General features: G+C 38.6%; 1 protein-coding gene across 1 annotated transcript in view; it reads right to left on the minus strand.

Annotated features, from left to right (window-relative positions):
* The window catches only part of LRP1B (LDL receptor related protein 1B), a 1,021,752-nt gene that overhangs the window by 382,549 nt on the left and 617,688 nt on the right, over positions 1-21,515 (minus strand). The window contains exons 33-34 of the mRNA XM_034786032.1: positions 5,732-5,872; positions 1,892-2,017 (exon numbers count right to left, since the gene is read on the minus strand). Of these exons, the coding sequence (XP_034641923.1) occupies positions 1,892-2,017; positions 5,732-5,872 (267 nt within the window). The remainder of the gene's footprint in view (positions 1-1,891; positions 2,018-5,731; positions 5,873-21,515) is intronic.

The raw sequence follows: 21,515 nt of genomic DNA on the forward strand, positions 1-21,515 counted from the left end.
CAACGAGCGAGTTGGGTGCCGGGTGTGATTACAGGTATTCATGGTCTTTCGCCGGCACAAAGTATTTCCTCTTGGCCTTTTTCGAGATTGGGGCCAAGGATTCGGGAGTTTGCCACAAGGAGTTTGAAATGTTGGCAATACCCTGGTGCAGAGGCAGGGCCACGCGGCCCGGTGCCAAGGGAGACAGGACGTTAAAGAGGGAATCGGTCATACCCTCCAACTTCTCGGCCTGCAGCTGGAGGTTGGAAGCCACTCGCTTTTGCAGGTCTTGGTGCGCCTTGAAGTCCTCCTGCGGGACTGATGCCAGAGGCGCCGCTATGGTGTCGTCCGGTACCAGAGAGAGGGCCCACACGGAGCCGGGCGCTTGGGTCGGTGCAGGGCATTGATATTGAGGTCAGAGTCCTGGCGCGGGTCCGCCAACTCATGACCCGCCGACTTGTCCTGTGGTCGGCCAGAGGAGGCCGATGGAGCCCGGCTGCTCGGAGAGGTCTGGTGGGCACCCAAAGGGGGCTTGCCTCATGACCTAGGGCCCTTGCCTGATTATGAACCTGCCCGTTCCAAGCTCGCAATGTCCTTCGCAGCCTGCACCGCCTCCGGCGTCGACAGCATCCGTACCGGTGAGGATGCCTGGGTCGACGGTACCGGGCTGCTCTGCTCCACATGAGTTGGAGCCTTAGAGCTGGGAGGGGGGGAAATTTAAGATTGCCTGTTCAGCCTTAAGTCTGCCTTCTTGTGTGTCTCTCCTGTGCACTGAATGAAGCAGGGATCTTCTAGAAAAAATAGTATGTAATCATGTAGTTAAAGACTATCATAATGCATATACACGTAGCAGCAATGTGAGTCTGTCCTTAAATGTCCATGTTTAGTCATTTTGGTCTGCTGACAAAATCTTCCCGAGGAACACAAGCAAATAAGGGATTTTCGACAGTGTATATCTCAGCAAAACATGAATTGAATTTCCAGGGTCAAAGAAAAGGTAATTCTCTGGTCAGATGTCTTATCCTGTGCTGAATTCCAAAGGTCTATTCCAAACAATGGAAATCTTAAAGTTTCTCAAAAAGCGTCGTAAGAATCTTTCATAATGGAAAGTGTTAGGCAGTGTAAATATAGGGGCCATTACCAACTTCCAACAAAATTATATTTTTCCACTGGATGTAGAATTAGAAGTCCTGAGCCTGGAGGCCTCTTGAGGAACCAACGTTCCACACTAAATGTTATACCTCTTGAGAACCATAATGCTTTTCTTGCCTAAAAACAAAGAAGTCCAAACATTTTGGGGAAGCTTTCAAAATATTCAATTTAAAAACTTTTCAACAAATTGGAAAAGGTCCTTTAATTTCTATAACCCATTCTGGAGGCAAAATCTTTTCTGGAATTTAGAATAAAAGTAACTGCTGTAGCTCCTATCAGCAGCCATTCTTGTTAGTTTACCCTTCAGGTTCCAAGATGTTAAAGCTAGCTTCTTCATATCCTGTTGTAGTAGAGACCCCTAGTGAAAAGTTTGTAAACCCGCATGGTTTGTAAAAATAGAAATCCAGCAGATGTGAACCAATAAAGTGCTTCAGAATGATGGTCCTGCTCTTCTAAATGTTCCTGCTCATCTGTGTATGTAAAAGAAGGGGACATATACAAGTTTCCTAGCATTACTTTTCCCCCCAAAATAAATCTGAGAAAGTTATGAGGAACCAAAATATGGAAATTAGAATCAAAGGCGAAATTAATCCCTAGCTATAGTGGGACGTCCTTTCTTCCGCCATAATCTAGCCAGGCTTTTCTTAGTAAAATTGTTCATTTAGGTTTAAAAAAAAAAAACACAAATAAGGACTCTTCTTCTGTCTCAATGTTGTCATAACATTTGTTTAGCAAAAGTAAGAATTGAAAAGCTAAATACCTTGACATGACATACGATTTTTTCGGAGGTTATAACCCACTGTACACATGCATGTTCTGGTCGTTTCTGATGTTGGTAAGCAAAGCTGGGAACACCCACCATTGTTTAGTTGACAGGAATTGCTACCTGTAGCGTGGAAAAATGGGGGGGGGGGGAATGGATGGTTACAACTCTGGATCCTACTGAAGTTTAAGCTGTTCTGTTGCTTAGTATTAGTATTTTAATGCCAATTTATGAACAGTTCATAGCATATTAATCACCTGATATATTTGAAATTGCAAATACAGAAATGCTGAAAACCATGAAAATCTCAGCATAACATTATGTTTTATGTTTACAATATTTTACAAATCTTTTCAAACTAAAATAGGTCTGACTGAGCTTGTCTATTTTAAACTAAGAAAACATGATGAAACTGGAAACATGTCAAGTTCAAGCTTAGCACTCCATGAGCCACTACTAAAACCTCAGTACCATATCACTATATGAAAGGCATTTTAAAAATAAATTTACTGTTAAAAAAGCACTTATATATTTTCCTGTTCCTGGAACTCTGCACATAATTCCCCAAACACTATATTAAACTTGTACCTTTAAGATTTATCTATTTATTTAGCGTATTAATGCTCATTATCTATGTGTAGCAACAGTGACAAGTATTACCTAGATACTCATAGACATGTATTCCACAGAGATATCCCAGGCTCACTTTACTAATTAAAACTGATTTTTTGAATTTAAATAATTTATGAACTCTCCCAGTTATTAAATATCTAATTGTTATAGCACTTTTATTATGTTGGGCCATGTGATGCTAGTCACAGCATGTTAGGCAATGATACAAAGTGTAAAAGATCCCTCTGAGGATTGTAAAGTACCATAAAAAAAGTATACATCAAATATGCTCCCAAAAAAATTAATATAACGAAATAGTTAATATCTTCATCTCAACTCATATTATGGGGTCTGATTGAATATTCAGACTTCTTTTAAACTTGCCACCTTTATTTTGAACCCACTCAAACTTTGAGATAGAGTTACCTAGTTGAGATGATGGATATGTTCTGATGGTCTGCCTGAGGAGGCTGAGTGATTAAATTTCAGCAGGCTGGATAATAATCAAATGTTTTTAATTTAAAAATATTTTTATTTAAATCAGAATATTAAATGCAGGGTTGCTTGTTTAAAAACTATTTAAAATTAAATTTGAAATTGACAACCTAAGTTAAGGCCCAAGCTTATCGTGGTCAATTAAAAGAACTAAAATGTAATAAATAATAAATAATAAATAATAATAATAATTAAGGCTAAGATTTTCTCATGGTTATTTTTAGTAAAGGTCATGGACAGGTCATGGGCTATAAATAAAAATTAACAGAAGCCTGTGACTTTTGCTGCTGCAGAAGTGGTGGCTGGGAGCTGTGTGTTTCCCGTTCTGCCCACGGCAGCTAAAAGCTGCAGGGTTACCACATTTCCCAAAGAGAAAATGGGACACCCCAGCCGCTCTCCTGAGGTGTCCCCCTGCCTCCCAACCCCCTGCCTGAGGCTGTTGCCTGTCACTGGAATCCTGAGGAGGGCCCCTTAAGGAGTCTGTCACCTTCAGCTGGAACCTTGAAGGGGGCCCCCTGTCACCTGTTGCTGCTGTCGCCTGTTGCTGGAATCCTGTCAGGGACCCGATGGCTGCCAGCTCCAGAGTCCCACAGCCCCAGGGGCTGAAGCAGAGAATGTCACAGAGGTCTCTGGAAGTCATGGATTCCGTGACTTCCGTGACCTCCGTGACATAAACGTAGCCTTAATAATAATAATAAAACCTCAAACAACATTAAGAATTATTTTTGTTGTCAAGTTTTAAAGAAACTCAAACCACCAATGATGGGTGGAAGTCACTTGCTAAGGATCTGAAACCAACCAGTTTTTGACAGCAGTAGCCTCTTCTGCAGGTACAGAGAGAATATTGTCTTCAATCCAGTTTATTCAACTAGTTCATTTCAATTAGTTCACTCAAAGTTTATAAACCAATTGGAAGTTGAAAAAGAAGAAAAGCTTGTTTTTATCTTCCAATCTATGAAATTAGTTATGAGAGGATGAGATCAACCAGTTCTAAAACCTTGAAGAACATAGTGACCAGATACTATTCATTCAGTTCACTAACTATAGATAATACTTCCTTTGTTGAATAAATCAGTTAGATTTAAATGTAAAACATGTTTGGATAAACTTATTTTTTCTTTTCTATCCAGTACAGTTAAACTAAATAATTGCTGAAATAAATGTATATAGATATCGTGTATCCTCCTGGTTGGCAAAAAAATACCACCAATGTACTGTAATAACTATATTTAGTTGCAGATCAACATGTTTTAATAGTTACCAACCAATGAAAATCAACCTTTCTTTAAGAATATAAAGACATGCTTTGCAATGTGTTTGTAGCTTTGTCATTCCCAGAATATTAGAGAGGCAGGTAGGTGAGGTAATATGTTTTATTGGACCAACTTCTGCTGATGAGAGAAACAAGTTTTTGAGGTTACACAGAGCTCTTCTTCAGGTGTGGGAAACAGAACTTGGTCCAATAAAAAGATATTACCTCACCCACCTTGTCTCGATTAAAATCTAATATTTAAATCAACATTTCTGACTGATTTAAATCATTATTAAAATCAGTGACTTAAATCCATCTAGCCTGGGTTTTAGATGCCTCTCAGGGAGAATACTATGGAGTCAGATTGTCTGAGGAAACGCTGTAAATGGTCTTCTATCTACAATTATAGATACAGCGATACATAAGGTGTAGCAGGGACAGATCTGGTTGATATGCTAGACACACACAGTGAGGGTATAGAAATGAATCCCATATGCCCTTAGCTTAAAAGGACAGGACAATTTAGGCAGTGTCCCTAGCTTTTGGGCTCTGTGCACACATTCCTGGGGTAGACCTCATGTCTGAAACCCCTCTTGATAGTCGAGACCCTGCCATCCAATTGTGTAGGCCCTGAAACTCATCTCCCCAAGCCTCCCCAGTGGCTCTTTCACATTCCCCAGAATCCTACCGAAAGCATTAGCCTCCTGGTTTGCAGTTTACCTCTTCAGGTGTATGTAATAGAGAAAGAAAACAAACACTGACAGACTGTTCTGGATTGCACACACACATTCTCTCTCTCTTTCTCTCTCTCTCACATACACAGTTTATTTCATAAATAGTTTATTTTATGGGACAGTATATATGTCTAAAAACAAGCTCACAGTTTGCAATGTCCTTGATTGTAGATTTTTTTTCATTATAATAATAGGGAAACATACCTAATTCATTCTCCTACCAAAGAAAAATAAAATTGCCTGATTTTTCTTGTCACTTTCTCCCAATTTACATCAGTCCAATTTCAATGAAGTAAAATAAATTACATTGTCTTAAAACCATTGAGATGAATGAAAAATATCAATGATTTTTCAAACACTATTTCTTGTATTTAATTTTTTAATAATTTATTGAGAGATACATAGCATTAACTAGTGAATGAAAAAGAAAACATTCACATTTTTGTCTTAGTTCTGACTACCAAATTTAAGCTTCACAATATCATAGTAATTTCCATTTGCATTAAGCATCATATTCAAATATGTTGAATACATATTAAAGAGAGATTTCTAAACTATTGTGTATTATTTTGAAAGTTATTAACTACATTGTAATTCACTGTGGATAGAAGCTCTACTTTTAGTCAGTGTATCAGATAACGAAGGGGAACAAGTATAAATCTCTATGCATTTTGGGAATAATATGGAAGATGAATACATTATGTACTCTAATGGTAGTTTAAAGATATTTAAAATACAGTTTACCTTGCTGTGCTGCTTTATCATACACTTTCATATGTACAACGCCTGAAGTCTTGTTTCGCAGGACAATGGAGGTTCTTCCATCTCTTTTGTTGCAGGTACCCAGCTGAGCTAGGTTGTGGTCTGCCCACCAGAGTTTTTTATCTGTAAAAATATCAAGGTTTTTTTTAAATAAAGATAATCATCTTACCAAATAATATACATTTGATACAACTAAATCCTTAGTTTCCAAATCCTTCAGTTTTAATTAACTGTGAGTTCCATAAAGTGCAAGGAAGGCCATCATAATTTCAAAGTATAGAAATCACACTTTCACTCCTTTCCCTCCCTCCACAAATTATGGTTTTTAAAGTGAATATAATGCTTGAGAAGGATGCCCCAGTAAGAGCCATGAAAATCATAGTCTTCTACCTACAGAAAAAAACACAGCAATATGAGAGCATAAACATTATCAGTCTATCTTCAAATCCCTTTTGACTTGACCATATTTAGAAATGAGCAGGCAGTCTACATGCTTTCAGTTCTTGGTCTTAGTGTTCAAATTAATAAACTGCATGTCAATATGTAAAAGCTATTATATTTTTTTATGTAACAGCTATCTGCAAGGAATGATCATAGAATCACAGAAATGTAGAGCTAAAAGGGACAGCAAGAAGTCATGTAGTCCATTCCCCTCACTCTGAAGCATGATTAAGTATATCTAGGTCATCCCTGACAGGTGTTTGGCTAACCTGTTCTTAAAAATCTCCAGGTATGCAGAGCCCATCAATCAATTTCACACAGATTACAAAAGGAGCAAACTAACAACTTTTGTCACAGACCTATTAACAGATTCATTATTTTATAAGAAAAATCTATAAAACTTGGTTTACAACTTAAATAGAGATAAGTTAAGTATTTTACACAAATATAAATCTATAAATTGGCCTATGGAAGTCCGTAAAGCTATACTGACAAGACCTGCTCCCAGTCACTTTCTTCATCTTTGTGATATTGATCACATACTGTAGTTGATGCTTTTCTACTCTTTGTCCTGATCTGTCTTTTAAAGGCTTTAATCTCATGTTTAGGTCCAAATGTCTGTTTTTCTTACATTTAGATATGTAAACTGTTTCTTAGTTGTCCTATCAAACCTCTACGCAATGTGAAGCTTTACTCCTTCTTCCTCCTATCTATTTTCCTTATTTTAATATCTCATTTTTGAATTTAACTTTGACTGTTGTTGAATGAGTTTCTCCCTTATTATTAAAAAAAAAAAGTTCTCAAATTATTGGGTTTGGTGACAGCCAACAAACCTCTTCCAATTAACTACAAAAAGTTCCACCAGATTGCTAAGTAGCTATTTTTTTCCACGCTCTCCCATAAAACTCTGACTTGATAAGTTAATTTTTCTATACCAGTATTTCCCCTCACTTTTTGATAGCAGTTAATAGATTTAGGGGAGTTGCTCCCCTAACACCACCTTGCTATAGTAATTTTATAATTCTTTTGAAATAATAGTAATTTTAGGAGCAACTAAGAGATAAGTGATCAACTCTTTATAGCATTTATAAGAAACAAAGTTTTTAGGATAACTTCATGAAGATATTCAGGGGTTATCAACAGCCAATACCATTATCTCTCTTATGACGTTTCCAGCTGCCTTCCCAAATGTCTTATTTTGGGGGGCATGGTCTATTAAATATGCAGAAATCCTCCCATTTGATTACATTCTCTGCAGCATTTTCCCATCCCAATACCATGCATTTGTTTAATTTTAAAAGGAGGATAAAAATGTTTAACATTGTTCTCTTTAATTGTGTTTATTGAGGTTTAGGGACCATTGCTCCATATGTTCATTTCTCAGTTTTGGTGACTATGCCTATATCAACTTTACACCTTTTCATTAATGTACCTATTTCCTCTAAAAGTTAGAGATTACTTTTTATAGAACGGAGAGTAAGCCTGTGTGTTTTATAGATGTAGTGAATAGTTTTTTTTCCAATTTTTTCTTCTTGGTTTTGCTTTATTGTGGGACAGTGAGGAAAAAAAAATGTCTCAACTGTAGATATTGACCTACTGGAATACTTGTGTTGTTTGTAAGTTAAGAATATAAGACTAGCCATACTAGGTCAAACCAATGGTCCATCTAACCCAGCATTCTGTCTTCTGAGAGTGGCTGGTGCCAGAATGAACAGAAGAGGGCAATTATCAAATGATGTCCATTCGTTTCTGGCAGCAAGAGGTTTAAGGAGACCCAGAGCATGGTGTTGTGTCCTTGATCATCTTGGCTAATAGCTATTGATGAACCAATCCACCATGAACTTTTCTAATTCTTGTTTTGAACCTAGTAATACTTTTGACCTTCACAGCATCCCCTGGCAACAAGTGTTTGTGTGAAGAAGTACTTAATTTTGTTTGTTTTAAACCTGCTGCCTATTCATTTTATTGGATGACCCCGGGTTCTTGTGTTATGAGCAGGGATAAATAATATTTCCTTATTAACTTTCTCCATACCATTCATGACTTTATAGACCTCTATCATATCCCCTCTCAGTTGTCCCTTGTCTAAAATGAACAGTCTTAGTCTTTTTAATCTCTCCTCATATGGAAGTTGTTCCATACCCCTAATCATTTTTGTTACCCTTCCCTGTACTTTTTCTATTTTAATTTATCTTTTTTGAGATGGAGCAACAAAAACTGCACACACTATTCAAGATGTGCGCATACCATGGCTTTATATAGTGGCATTATGGTATTTTCTGACTTATTATCTATCCCTTTCCTAATGGTTCCTAACATGCTCTTAGCTTTTTGACTGATGATGTACATTGAGTAGATATTTTCAGAGAACTATCCATGATGACTCCAAGATCTCTTTCTTGAGTAGGAACAGCTAATTTATAAACCATCATTTTGTATGTATAGTTGGGATTATGTTTTAAAATGTGCATTACTTTTCACTTGGCAACACTGAATTTAATCTGTCATTTTATTGTCCAGTCACCCAGTTTTGTGAGATCTTTTTGTAACTCTTCATGGTCAGCTTTGGACACAACTGTCTTGAATAATTTTGTATCATCTGCAAACCTTGCCATCTTACAGTTTGACCCCTGTCCCCCCTTTTTTTTCCAGATCATTTATGAATATGTTGAATAATACTAGTTCCACCACAGATCCTTGGGAGATCAATATCCTCTGTGAAAACTGACCATTTATTCCTATTCTTTTTCTCCTGTTTTTTAACCAATTACTGATCCATGAGAGGACCTTCCCTTTTATCTCATAACTGTGTATTTTACATCTGTTTGTAGAAAATTAACTTACTTCTGGCCTTTAAAAATATATATATTTTCTGTGATTGATTTTTCTGATGTATTTCTTATGTATATCAACTTCATTGAATACTGTTTCCATTTCCACTTTTCTACCACACGATACTTTGTTAATTAAGCTACCCCTAATCATTGCTTTGAGGGACTCCCACAGCATTTTTTTTTAAATCTGGTCAGAATCTTCCTTAAAATGCTGCTTAATTTCCTCCAAGCAGGGCCGGCTCCAGGCACCAGCTTGTCAAGCAGGTGTTTGGGGCAGCCACTCCGGAGAGGGGCGGCACGTCCAGCTATTCGGCGGCAATTCGGCGGACGGTCCCTCACTACCGCTCGAAGCAAAGGACCTCTCACCAAATTGCTGCCGCAGATCGCGATCGCGGCTTTTTTTTTTTTTTTTTTTTTTTGGCTGCTTGGGGTGGCCAAAACCCTGGAGCCGGCCCTGCCTCCAAGATACCTTCAACTCTTTTCTAGTCATATATAAGTGGGATGTTTAATCTTTTCATTTTAGGTGTGTCTTCAGTTTCTAATAAAAAGCCAAATGAGTGCATTATCTAACCAGAAGATACAGCCTTGCTGTGTTGACATTGCTGTATTAAGCAAAAATATACAGATTAGAATCTCAAATTCTCCTGTATATTCTACAGATTATTGAAAAGAAGTAGTTTCTCTCCTTTGGATTATGACACCTCCAAGAATCACACCAATCATATTAATTCTTTAGAGAGATTAATTCTATGCCTGATTATCTCTCTTTTATAATACTGCTGTTTGACCTAATCTCAAGTCAAGAACACAATTAAAATCACCTTCAATAATAATAATAATTTCTTCTCTAAACTCTTCTGATTTTTTTTTCTGAAAAAAGACATTTGACCTTGATTAGGGGCATATATATGTCCTAATAAAGAATTCTATCACCAAGTGTTCCTTTAACTAGTAAACATCTGCCTTCATTTTATATATATATCCTTTAATTGGAAAGGTAATAAGTGGCAATAATTATTGCTACTCCTCTTGTATATGATGCACTTGGAGAAATTTGGGAAGTGTGGAACCAGTCACCTTTGAAATATTTATGTTCCTCCATAAGCTGTGTTTCTTGTAGAAAACATATATATGGGGCCTCAGTTTGTAAAGCTATTTTTTCTTTTTAAATTTATGTTAAGACCATTAGTATTTATGGTATAGAATATAATTGTATTAGCTATAATAAAGGAGATGCAAACTGTTGGTTGGTAGATAAAAGTATATGAAGAAACAGTAAAACCAAACATCATATAAAGCTCTAATTCTAAATATTGGATTTTTTACTTCTGTCTGATTTTATAAAGAGTAAAATTTTAATTGAAAGTGTACTTGTGCCATTGATAAGTCTCTCCACTTACTTAAACCAAAAATATTTGGCACAAAATATCTGCTTTAAATCTAAAATTTGTTTGGATCTAAAGATTTTTATTTTGTTTACCCACCCAACTTTCCTCCCCCAATCCCTCCCCCATTTATAACATTATCTCACCTTCCTCCTTTCCCTTAAGACCAGCTAGCAAACAACCTGTCCACCTCTCGCTCTTTGTTCAACAAAAATGTAACATTAACTAAATATAAATTTCAAGTTAACCTCTGGAACATTATTATTAGTTTCCCCAATCCCTTCCCCCATTTTATCCCTCCCCCCCCAAAAAAATTCCTCAAGTCTTCAGAATATAGTCGGGAGGGGAAAAAAATCCACACAAACACCCTTCTCCCTTTACAATGTGGAGATTCACCGATGTTCCAGATGGATCTGCTAACCTGCCCACTCCTACAGTTAAGAGAACTCTCGGTGTGGGGAACCTGAACACCCACCCTGTGTGAAGCCAAGGAACTGTTATTTTTTAAAAGGACCAGTATCTGGCAGGGAGTAGTGCATGCACACACACACCCAATATTACATCTTATTTTAGCATGCAGTTACATTCTTCCCATCCCCGCAAATCATATAGTTAGCATGTATTTTAATCCTTATTTCCATTCCCCAATACATTCTGGTATTTAACTAATATCCTTACTAAGTGGTTCAGGATACTTCATAAGTAAAGCAGACATTGCTTTGTTTCTCGCTCTCATTACTTTCCTCCCTTTTCCTCAGATATATCTTGGATGTCCATCCCCTTATCAATCTTTTTCTTGACTTTACTATTCCAATTTTTGGTCATCTCCTTCCTTTAGGTTTGACAAATTGCCAGTCTTCATTTTGGCTTGCTAGTTCAATATCTGTCTCCTCATGGGAGTCTGGACTAGGGTGACCAGATGTCCCGACTTTAGGGTCTTTTTCTTATATAGGCTCCTATTACACCCCACCCCCTGTTGCGATTTTTCACACTTGCAGGCTGGTCATGCTAGTCTGGACTGCTTTTGCATTAGTTTTAATCTTGTGAGCATCCTAATCACTTTTCTTCTTTCTCCCATATCACTTGTGGATGAAGAGTAGTTTAATGGTGACACCTTAACTATATGTCATGTAAGCTTCCCTTAATGGTGCTGTGAATTCAGCTGACTCCCTTCTTTTTAAGAGTGGTGGCTCCGAGGTCCTGGAAGATCAGTACTTTAAAACCACTTAGCATTACTACAGGGATCTCTCATTTTGGCTCTTCTTTTCGCACGAAATAGTGAAGTTGTAAAATCATGTATCTTGGTCTAATGGATTTTTTTTGGGGGGGGGGAGGGGGCAATACAGGGATCTGTCTCTCAAGCTTTTTGTTTTCCCCTGGGTCTAGGAAGGTACATTGAATTGCACTAGATCACTCCTTTGGGGAGACCTTGTTCATTAGGTTATTTCTCTTCTCACAATTCTGTGTGTCATAGGTACCAACTCCATGGGTGTTCGAGTGCTGGAGCACCCACAGAAAAAAAATAGTGGGTGCTTAGCACCCCCTGGCAGCCAGTTCCCCGCTTTATCCCCCAGTGCCTCCCATCTTCTGGCGGCCCCGACCAACTCCCCTCCCCCCAATGCCTCACACCCGCTGCAATCAGCTGTTCTGTGACATGCAGGAGGTGCTGGGGGGGAGGAGCAGCGATGGGGCACACTCGGGGGAAGGGGCTGAACTGGGTGGGAAGAGGCAGGGTGGGGCGAAGTGGCGGCTGGAAAAGGTGGGATGGGGCCTTGGGGAAGGCATGGAGGTGCTGGGGCCTGGGGCAGGGCAGGGGTGGGGGAGTTGTGAAAGAGGTGGAGTGGGGGTAGGGCCTGGGGCTGAATGGGGGTTGAGCACCTCCAGGCAAAGGAAAAAGCCAGCTCCTGTGCTCTATGTCATCCACCTTCTCTGCAAGATCTCTTTCCCCCATCCCCAGCATTTCAATTGTATTCTGCAGCAAAGCATCCGCCACCATTCTCCCTCCCATGCCTGACTCCAGACCAGTCACCTTCAGGTCACTAAGATCAGCCTTAATTTCATCCAACTTGGCATCTACAGAGGATTTTAAGGCTCTAAAATTGGAAATTATCTCACCAAAATCTTCCTAATGATAGGAATCTCTCTCACCTGTTCCCTTCCTCCTGAAGGACCTAGGTCCAGCCACTGCCATTTTGGAATTTTCCAACTCTGCCTGCTCTGCAGTCTCATTACCTTTGGAATACTTCTTCTGAAAATATTTCTTCAGATTGTTCTCTTTATTTGGATTACCCTTCTAAGAGTTAGGAGAAGCTTTTGGGGGAGTTGTGGCGGGGGCAGGGAGTGGTGATGTCCATGGATTGTGACAGCTTCAAGCTGTCATTCAGCTCTGATGATGTCACTTCATTCATTTAAGCAGGATGTTATCTCTGAAGTCTCATTAGGGCGATTTAAATATCAACATCAATAACTGTTTCACTGCTAATCATTTTAGCCAAAACATCCAGCTAATGTACTTATTCAGTGGGGTTAGGTATCATACAACTTATATGGAAAAGACCTATGTGATCATTTTATCCATTTCCTGGGGTTACTGCAAGATTCTTACAGTAAAGACACTTTTTGGTATTTTGCCTGTTTAATTAAATATCCCAAGTGATGGGGTTTTCACCACTTTCTTAGGGGAGGAAATTCTATAGTCATTGCAAGCCCACAATCAGGATTTTTTTCTAGTGGGTGTATTTTTATTTGTGTAGATTTTATTTCCTTTGCTTCTACTTTTATATCATCTCTTCTAGTTACACCCATGGACTCTAAGGTGAGTCACAAACACCCAAAAATGAAAGGAAGGGATGGTAGCCCCAAGGGAGGAAGAAAAGGACAGAAACATCAACACCAACAAGAGAAACGGACATGCAATGCATGTTTTTCAAAAAATCTCACAGTAGCTGTCTTTGAACAGCATTATTACTCTGCAGTTGTGAACCTTGAAGCCCTGGACTCAGGAATTCAGATATGGAGAGAAAAAAAAGTGGTTAGATTCCATTCATGCCCTTCTTGATACTTGCCTTGTCTTGATACAATTCTTTTTTATCCCTTGTCCATAACAGCTGCCCAGGGGAGAGGACATATAAGGAACAGAGAATCTAATCCACAACTCTGAAAAATCTGAATGTATCTGGTGGATGACCAAGAGACAAGTTATCCATTCTTTCACACAATGCTGTAACAGATGCTCAATGTGCACCTTAACAGAACTAGCACCTAGACCTAACCCAGAGCAGATTGCAAGAATTCAAGAATATCTAGAACAGGGGATGAAAATGTTCTTCATACCCTTGCAAATACACCAATGAAGCTGATTGTTTCCTAAATGTGTAATATGGTAGGTAGTATAGTTGATAATCCCCAGTTTTGCACACTTAAAAGGCAGACTGTAAACCTATAGCAAACTGACTACTCATGAAAAGTTAAACTTTGTCTCAACACACTTGCAACAACTGATAATCTGATGTGATTTCCTTGGACATAACACTAGTTCCAAAAATCAGTCTCCTCGGTTAGTCTGGGCTTTCAAGATTAACTACTCCAGAAACCTGGTGATATTCTGCTGAGCTCTCTTATTAAGGGCCAGAGGGCTGTGAGATCGAAGTCCAAATCTTTTGTTAGGCATCTGTAAGGCTTGCTGATGAGTTCTTCAACCTGCTGAATACACGTGTCTCTTCTTGATTTTATTCTGAATACATCTCTTCTGTCTGGTCTTATGGGACTGGCTCTGTCATTTGCAGACTTGATTATGTGGAATTGACTTTTCATTCTCCTGAACCTATCTGCATTCCATTCAACACTCACCCACATAAGGGTGTGATCTTTGTACATTTCATTGCTTTTCATGCTTCCTTGTTGATTTAGGTGATGTCACCTTTGTAGTGTTGTCAGATCGCTATCATCCCTTGCTTCTAGGGAGCTGATAGTTGTCCTCAAACATAGGTCACAAGTGTGATGATCCAGAAACTTTTTTTTCTCAAAAAAAAAAAAGCCCATTGAGGAGGTCCTTAAAAGCTGCCTCAACCTTTTGATGAGGATTCTTGTTCTCTTTACTATCTCAAAAATTGCATCATCTACACTGAGATTGTGAAAATTTCTATATCCTAAGCCCTAAGGGCATTGAAAGACATCTTTGATCTGTTTGCTCACGGTTTTCTCTTTAGCACATATCAGCTGCCATCTACTATTTAATACATGTGTTTTAATATGGACAAATGTAAAGTTATACATCTAGGAACAAATAATGTAGGCCATATTTACAGGATGGGGACTCTATCCTGGGAGACAGTGCCATGGAAAAAGGCTTGGGCATCATGGTGGACAATCATCTGAAGATGAGCTCCCAGTCTGACACTATGGCTAAAAGAGGTAATGCAATACTGGAATACATAGGGGGAATCTCAAGTCATATTATCTCTATTTGGCGCTGGTGCAACTGCTGCTGGAATACTGTGTCCAGTTCTGGTGCCCACAATTCAAGAAGGATATTAATTAATTGGAGAGGGTTCAGAGAAAAGCCATCGGAATGATTAGAGGATTAGAAAAACATGCTTTGTAATGACAGACTCAAAAAGTTCAATCTATGTAGCTTAACAAACAGAAGGTTATGGGGTGACTGGATAGTTTATAAGTGCCTATATGGGGAACCAAACTATGATTATGGGCTCTTCAACCTAGCAGAAAATGGCTAGAAGTGGAAGCTAGACAAATTCAGACTGGAAATAAAACATATTTTTTTTTAATGGTGAGAGTAATTAACCATTGGAACAATTTACCAAGGGCTGTGGTGGATTTTCCATCACTGACAATTTTTAAATGAAGATTGGGATGGTTTGTTTTTTTTTCTAAAAGATATGCTCTAGGAATTATTTTGGGGCAGTATTATGGCCTGTGCTTTACAAGAGTTCAGACAAGATCATCACAATGGTCCCTTCTGTCCTTAGAATCTCTGAAAAGATGGGCTTTTTTGAACTTTTGACAATCAGCACCTTCCATCTTTAGTGAGGAATTTACTATCTCCAACAACAAAAAGCCAGTGCTTCCCAACTAGTCCTTCATCAGCCAGGAAGGACAGGATCCAAGACACAGATTGTGACACAAGGTTCTCCTAAACTCATCTAGAATCTCTGTAAATACTTCTGCCCAAAATTCAACACAGAATATCTAGCATTTAGCCCCTCCAGACAATGACCTTTCTCCATGGCCCTAGCCAGATCTGCCCAAAGCTATGAGTGTTTATCTGCAAAGTAATGAAAAAATGTCCTCAAAACAGGAGGCATTTTCAGCAGCAACCAGACAGAAAGAGTCTGGATTAAATAGGCTAGCTAACACTCAGAACACATCTGCTGAATGAGAGTTTTAGCATATTTGTGTCTCAGAGCCATAGCATAAGAATTAAAAAAAGAAAAAAAATATGACACAAGCTATCAGCTTCAGAGCAAGTGACTTCTGACACTCCCTCTTCCATTAATTGTTACAGGGAACCCACAAACCATGGTGATACGTTAGGGTGAAGCCAGGGAAGAGGCTGCCAAGAGACCCTTCTGCCTGTTATTGAGTACAAAAGATCATTATGCAGTCCTCACAAAATACTGCTGAGCATTCATCTGGCAATAACTTATTTTCGCTTCAGAACCTTCTGGAAGCACTCAGGTTCTGTTACCTTCAAAGGATGAACATGAAAGCAAGTCCTCTGCTGTGTTAGAAAAGATAAGTCCCAACTAGGGCTGTTGAATATATATACTTGTAAAAGGCTGGGGGGGGGAGGGGGAATGTTTTGCCAGCAGAAATTTTTACCAGAAAATATCCATTTTCTCTACTTTTTTGGTTTTCAAAGAAAACATTCTAAATAAAATTTAGTCATTTTTGTTTTGTTTCATTTTTGTGTGAGAAATCCCACAGTCTTTTTCTTTTTAAGTGAAAATAAAGATGAGATAAAATGGGTTTTTCCTCATTCACTGAAATAATTTTCCTCTAGTCTTAACCTCATACTGCAGGAGGTAATGATCAGTCCATGACATCGGAATAATATCCATCCCTACAATCTCCTATCCTGACCCTAACACTAACTTGAGAGTGTGCACAGATATATGGGTTAAGACTATGGACATCTAAAATAGCCCCATAGTTATGCCCACAAAACTTTGAGTTGCACCATACGTGCAGAAGAGACACCTTTCCCTCCACCCTCCCCAAGCAAGTGTTAAAAGGATCATCGGCCTCCTTTTTATGCCTCAGGTTAGTTATTGAGTCAATCACTCCAGGCAAATCTTAGGAGGGTTGGTACTATCCTTGTAAGAATTTTGGACCCCTCCCCACCTCCATTACCAAGCCCACCCTACGGAGTATACCTCAGCAAAGAAAGGGCCTAGGGAAATTAAATTCCAGCAGTCCTTTGAAATGCTATGCTAAGCTTGCTATAGCTGATGTTCCCTGTGTGCAATATTAAACAAAATATTAATATCTTCAGTTATGATATGTTAATCAGCTAAAATTTGGCCCTGACATTGTATCTTTTCTAGGTAAGTCCAGTAAAGAAAGAAAGTTTAATCAGTCTTCTTTCCAATTTTTTGTTATAAGGGGTTGAGAGGGTCAGGACACCATCACTCTTCCACCACTAGCCCTTTAGGAATCGTGTTTAACAGCTCTATTTTTAGGGTGTTTTATGAACCTTTTGTCAAATTGACTTAATATTTTCTTCCAATATTCTACCTCCATACCAGAAGTAACATAATTTTGATTTTGTGTGTACATGAGGAATGAAAAAGGAGACAAAAATTGGATCTATAGGGGAAAACAATTTCAACCATAACTTTCATTTTACTATGATAAAATTTTAATTAGGTTTATTCATGAGTTATGACATATCTAGATTTACTAACTGTAACAGGGCTCCATGTCCCACCCCTCTTCCTGGGGCCCACTTGCTGCTCCCAATAAAGCTCAGAGAGGCTTCAGGGTTGCGGACAACCCGTGTTTTTATTTATATAAGGTTCTCCCACCACCAGTGTCTATCTATATACAAGTCTTGCAGGATTAGTCACCTCCTTTACAGGCAGAGGCAACCTTCAGCTAGGGGGCCTCCAATTCCCTCCCTGACTGCCCCTCTGCTTTCTGGCTCCCTCCCAGCCTTTATAGCAGGTGTTGCCAATCATCAGGCAGCATCAGGCCTTTTCCATCAGCCTCAATCTGTTTCCCCTGATTGGAGCTGACTGGGCAGGGGCTAATTTGCACCAGCACCCTGCTACACTAACATAGAAGTGACATGCGATAATATCAGTAGCAGCATAAAGGCGGGGGCAGCGGGAACATGCTCCATGAGAGAAGCCATGGGAAAATGTATAATTTTAAAGAAAAATTTGAAGTTCATGAATTAAATGTTTTGGGCCAGGTTTCAAAGGTTGAGCTGAGGTGCACTCAGTGCATGACTGATGATGGGTGAATGTATATTTTTTATATAATTCCACGCTCCTAATTTAATTGGCCTCAGCATAATTTAGAGCTCTGCAGTGCTGTGTTGGCTAGATCACTCTCCTACAACTGCTACATTAGCCATGAATTGACAGAGCTTACTGCACTCTAGCTCCACCCCTCAGACATGCAACCTGCCCAAGAAGAATTCATAACTGGGTTTCAGGAAGGAAGCAGGTGATATAGAGCTACACACGCTGGCTTTATATTACCTGGAGACATCCCTTATGTCAGTGGAATTCCCAGCATAATCTTTGTGTTGCTTTGGGAGCACAAATTGTTGGGATCCAAGATCTGACCCTCTGTATACTGGCATGTGGGGTGCTCTAGCAAAGCAGCAGTATGACATCTTGTTCCTATATAATTAATACAGAAAACTTCACATTTTTTCACCACTGGATGTAAGCAGGAAGACTGGTTGTACCAAATACTGGTTGTGCCATTCCAGACAGCGCGCTATACTGAAAATGCAGTTTCCTCTCTCCTTTTCTTTCTGAATAATATGTCCAATCCATTTCTGCATCCCTCAGTGGAACATTTAATCAGACTATTTTGCTTACTGTGCTGCTAAATGAGACTATTACTGCTCTCATAAACAGTAAACTGTATCTAGACCACCTACCTCTCCTGCTAACTCCCATCATGTAATTAGACAATCCTATTATCTTTGTTCTAAGATCACAGAATCATTTTCTTCACAATAGACATTAGAATTACAAAACTATTCACCACAAGATAATCTCATCAGTAGCCCTAAGAGTATTGGATCTTATCTTCTTTGGATACAGAAGATAAATGGTCTCCTGCACCTACACATTTAAAAAAAAAATCTAAATAGATCAAAATACACCACACATTGATTCTTCCATCTTCCTTTCCATTGTTATCAATGTGATTCCTGGACGTTTACTAAAACCTTTTAATAATTACAAATATTGTAATAGAAATATTAAAAATATGGATCAATTTTATTATATTTCATTAAGAAGTCCTTGGGGGAGAATTAGAGGGAATAGGGTATAAAACGTGTTAAGAAGACTGAAAGGTGTAGAAAAGATGGGAGTTAAAGGTCTCAATCACATAAGAAAGTTGGACTGGGAGTTTAAGTATCTTGAAGTCAATGCACATTCTGACATTTCAATTGTATGAAAAAAATACAAAGTTCTGAAGTCTAGATATCCTGGAGAAAATCCTCCAATGACTTACCTGCCTGAGCCAGTCTGAGTTGGCCAGCTACGCCTAAGAGCTAAAGAGCAAAGTGTTTGAGTGTTCAGATTCAATTTGAATGGGCAATATCAGATAACTGCCTCATTCCAAACAATCTGCAACATTTCTACATTTGACTGTAAATGTTCCTTATAAGCAGAATATTGGAATGAATATTTCTACTTCATTCATTCATTCATTCATTCCTGAGCTCTAATTAAATGTTAGATTGAATTCATTTCCTCTAAATGTACCACAATCCAAAATATAACTTTCCCTTCAGCCTAAACAGTTAATTAACAATTGTATTTCAAACTCAAAATAATACTCTCATAATGGAATGCCAGTAAAATATAAAAGTATAAAGATAGAATAAGAAAAAAGGATTATAAAATTATCTTTACAGCAACCTATGTTTTATCTTTAAATACAGTTCTTGATTTAACATAAAAACACTTTGAATGGGGAAGAATTTCACCTTCACCTAATAGGAGAGGATGCATCAACACTATTTTAAGCCTTTAAGTGATATTCCTAAATTTAAATGATTTAATTGTTGCATTTATGCTAATGAGAGTGCTCTCCAATCACTAATTACAATCTTGTTGCTGAAACCAGACTATAATATACATTACAATAGTTATATTTATCCATTTTGTAGGATAATTAGCATTAAGAAGAGCAACATATTGGGAAACAGCAATTTACAGTGACAAAAATTGCTACACTAGAATTGCATACTCTCCTTTGGAGATTTCAAGCAGTACTTTGAATGCAAATGTTGATGGGTCATTAGTTTTCATTAATGGTAGTTTGAGTACTTAGGAAGACAACTATGCACTGCACTTAGCACTGGGCAAATTGCCTAGATATATTTCATATATTACTGTTAATGTAATGAAGTGTTATGGCAATTAGAAGACTGATGGCTTGGAAAATTTAGGTATATGTATCTGAATTTTTTTGAACTAAGTAGCACCTCTCACTACAGAATTAAACACCGCAGAAGTAAATGGGAATATTTGTATAGTTAGATGTTAGAAGAAAATGGAGCAGGTTGACCCAGAGGCGGATATGAGGACAGGCTTCTTTATTGCGATACTTGTTCCCTGGACCCAATTGTCCAGTAAGCACTGAATTAGTTACCACACATTCTTTTTGTTTGTTAGTATGTACACGCCTACATCCATTACAACACCCCAAAAACCCTTATTAAGTAATAGAAACACCTACTGTTAGTAAACCCACCCCATCTATTACCCATAACATTACACATGTCATCCAGACACTTTTACCTTAAAGATACCTTTATTTGAAATAATCTGTTGCCATAAATCTCCCTCAGCAGCAGTTCTCAGGGGAGGGAGGAAGGGGCCATGAGCAGTTCACAGGGGTGGGAGGAAGAGAGGGGAAGATAACATTTCTTTTACCTTCTTTTACACAAAAGGCATTTCTTGTGCAGCTGCATTCTTATCAATCCTTACAGGCAACAGAGAAGGGAAGAATCTGGCAATTTATGTATTAAACAAAGAAAAATACTGCCTACCTATGTCTTTGTCCCCTAATGCCATGTCAGCACATTAGCAGCTTCGGTGAAATTAAGTCAAGACCATATCAAAATCCAGTAGTTGATAGATCAGTTATATCCAGGGCAGGCTCCAGGCACCAGCTTAACAAGCAGGTGCTTGGGGCGGCCAAGGGAGAGGGGCGGCACTTGCGGCAATTCGGGGGCGGCAGGACCCTCACTCCCTCTAGGAGCGAAGAACCTGCCGCTGAACTGCTGCTGCCGATCGCAGCATTTTTTTTTTCCCAATTGTCGCCGCCGATCGCGATCGCGGCTTTTTTTTTTGCTTGGGACGGCAGAAATGCTGGAGCCAGCCCTGGTTATATCAAATTAGTAATCCGATATAACTGAAATTACAAAACAAATATATCTTATAGTTCAGACATTTTCTATATGAAAAATTAAAAGTATAGTATTTTTACTAGATTTTTGTATGGACAGTAATATGAATAGTAGAATAAATACAAATATCTATTCATTTTCAAAAGGTCATCCTGTTAATGTATTAATTCCTATTAAAAGGCATATGTTGATGCTTTTGAAATGCTCCTTCTTGAAGTTTTATTAGCATTTCACCAGGAATAGCTGTGGTGACGACACAGGAAAGGAAACAGAACGCCAGGTCTGTGGTAGCTAGAGAGCTTTACAAGCCTCTTGCAAAAAGCCTCTTGCAAAAAGCCTCCCAGGAAAACTTTCCTGGGGTTTTTATTTCTCTCCTTACTTTGTTTACAACTCTTCTTAGTGGTTACATTCTTGCGCATAGAAGAGCCAGGCAGTATACATGCACATAAGATAACGAACCCATCTCTTGAGCGCGTGAA

Source organism: Trachemys scripta, chromosome 11 (genome assembly GCF_013100865.1).
Source record: "Trachemys scripta elegans isolate TJP31775 chromosome 11, CAS_Tse_1.0, whole genome shotgun sequence".
In the NCBI taxonomy this organism is placed as follows: domain Eukaryota; kingdom Metazoa; phylum Chordata; order Testudines; family Emydidae; genus Trachemys; species Trachemys scripta.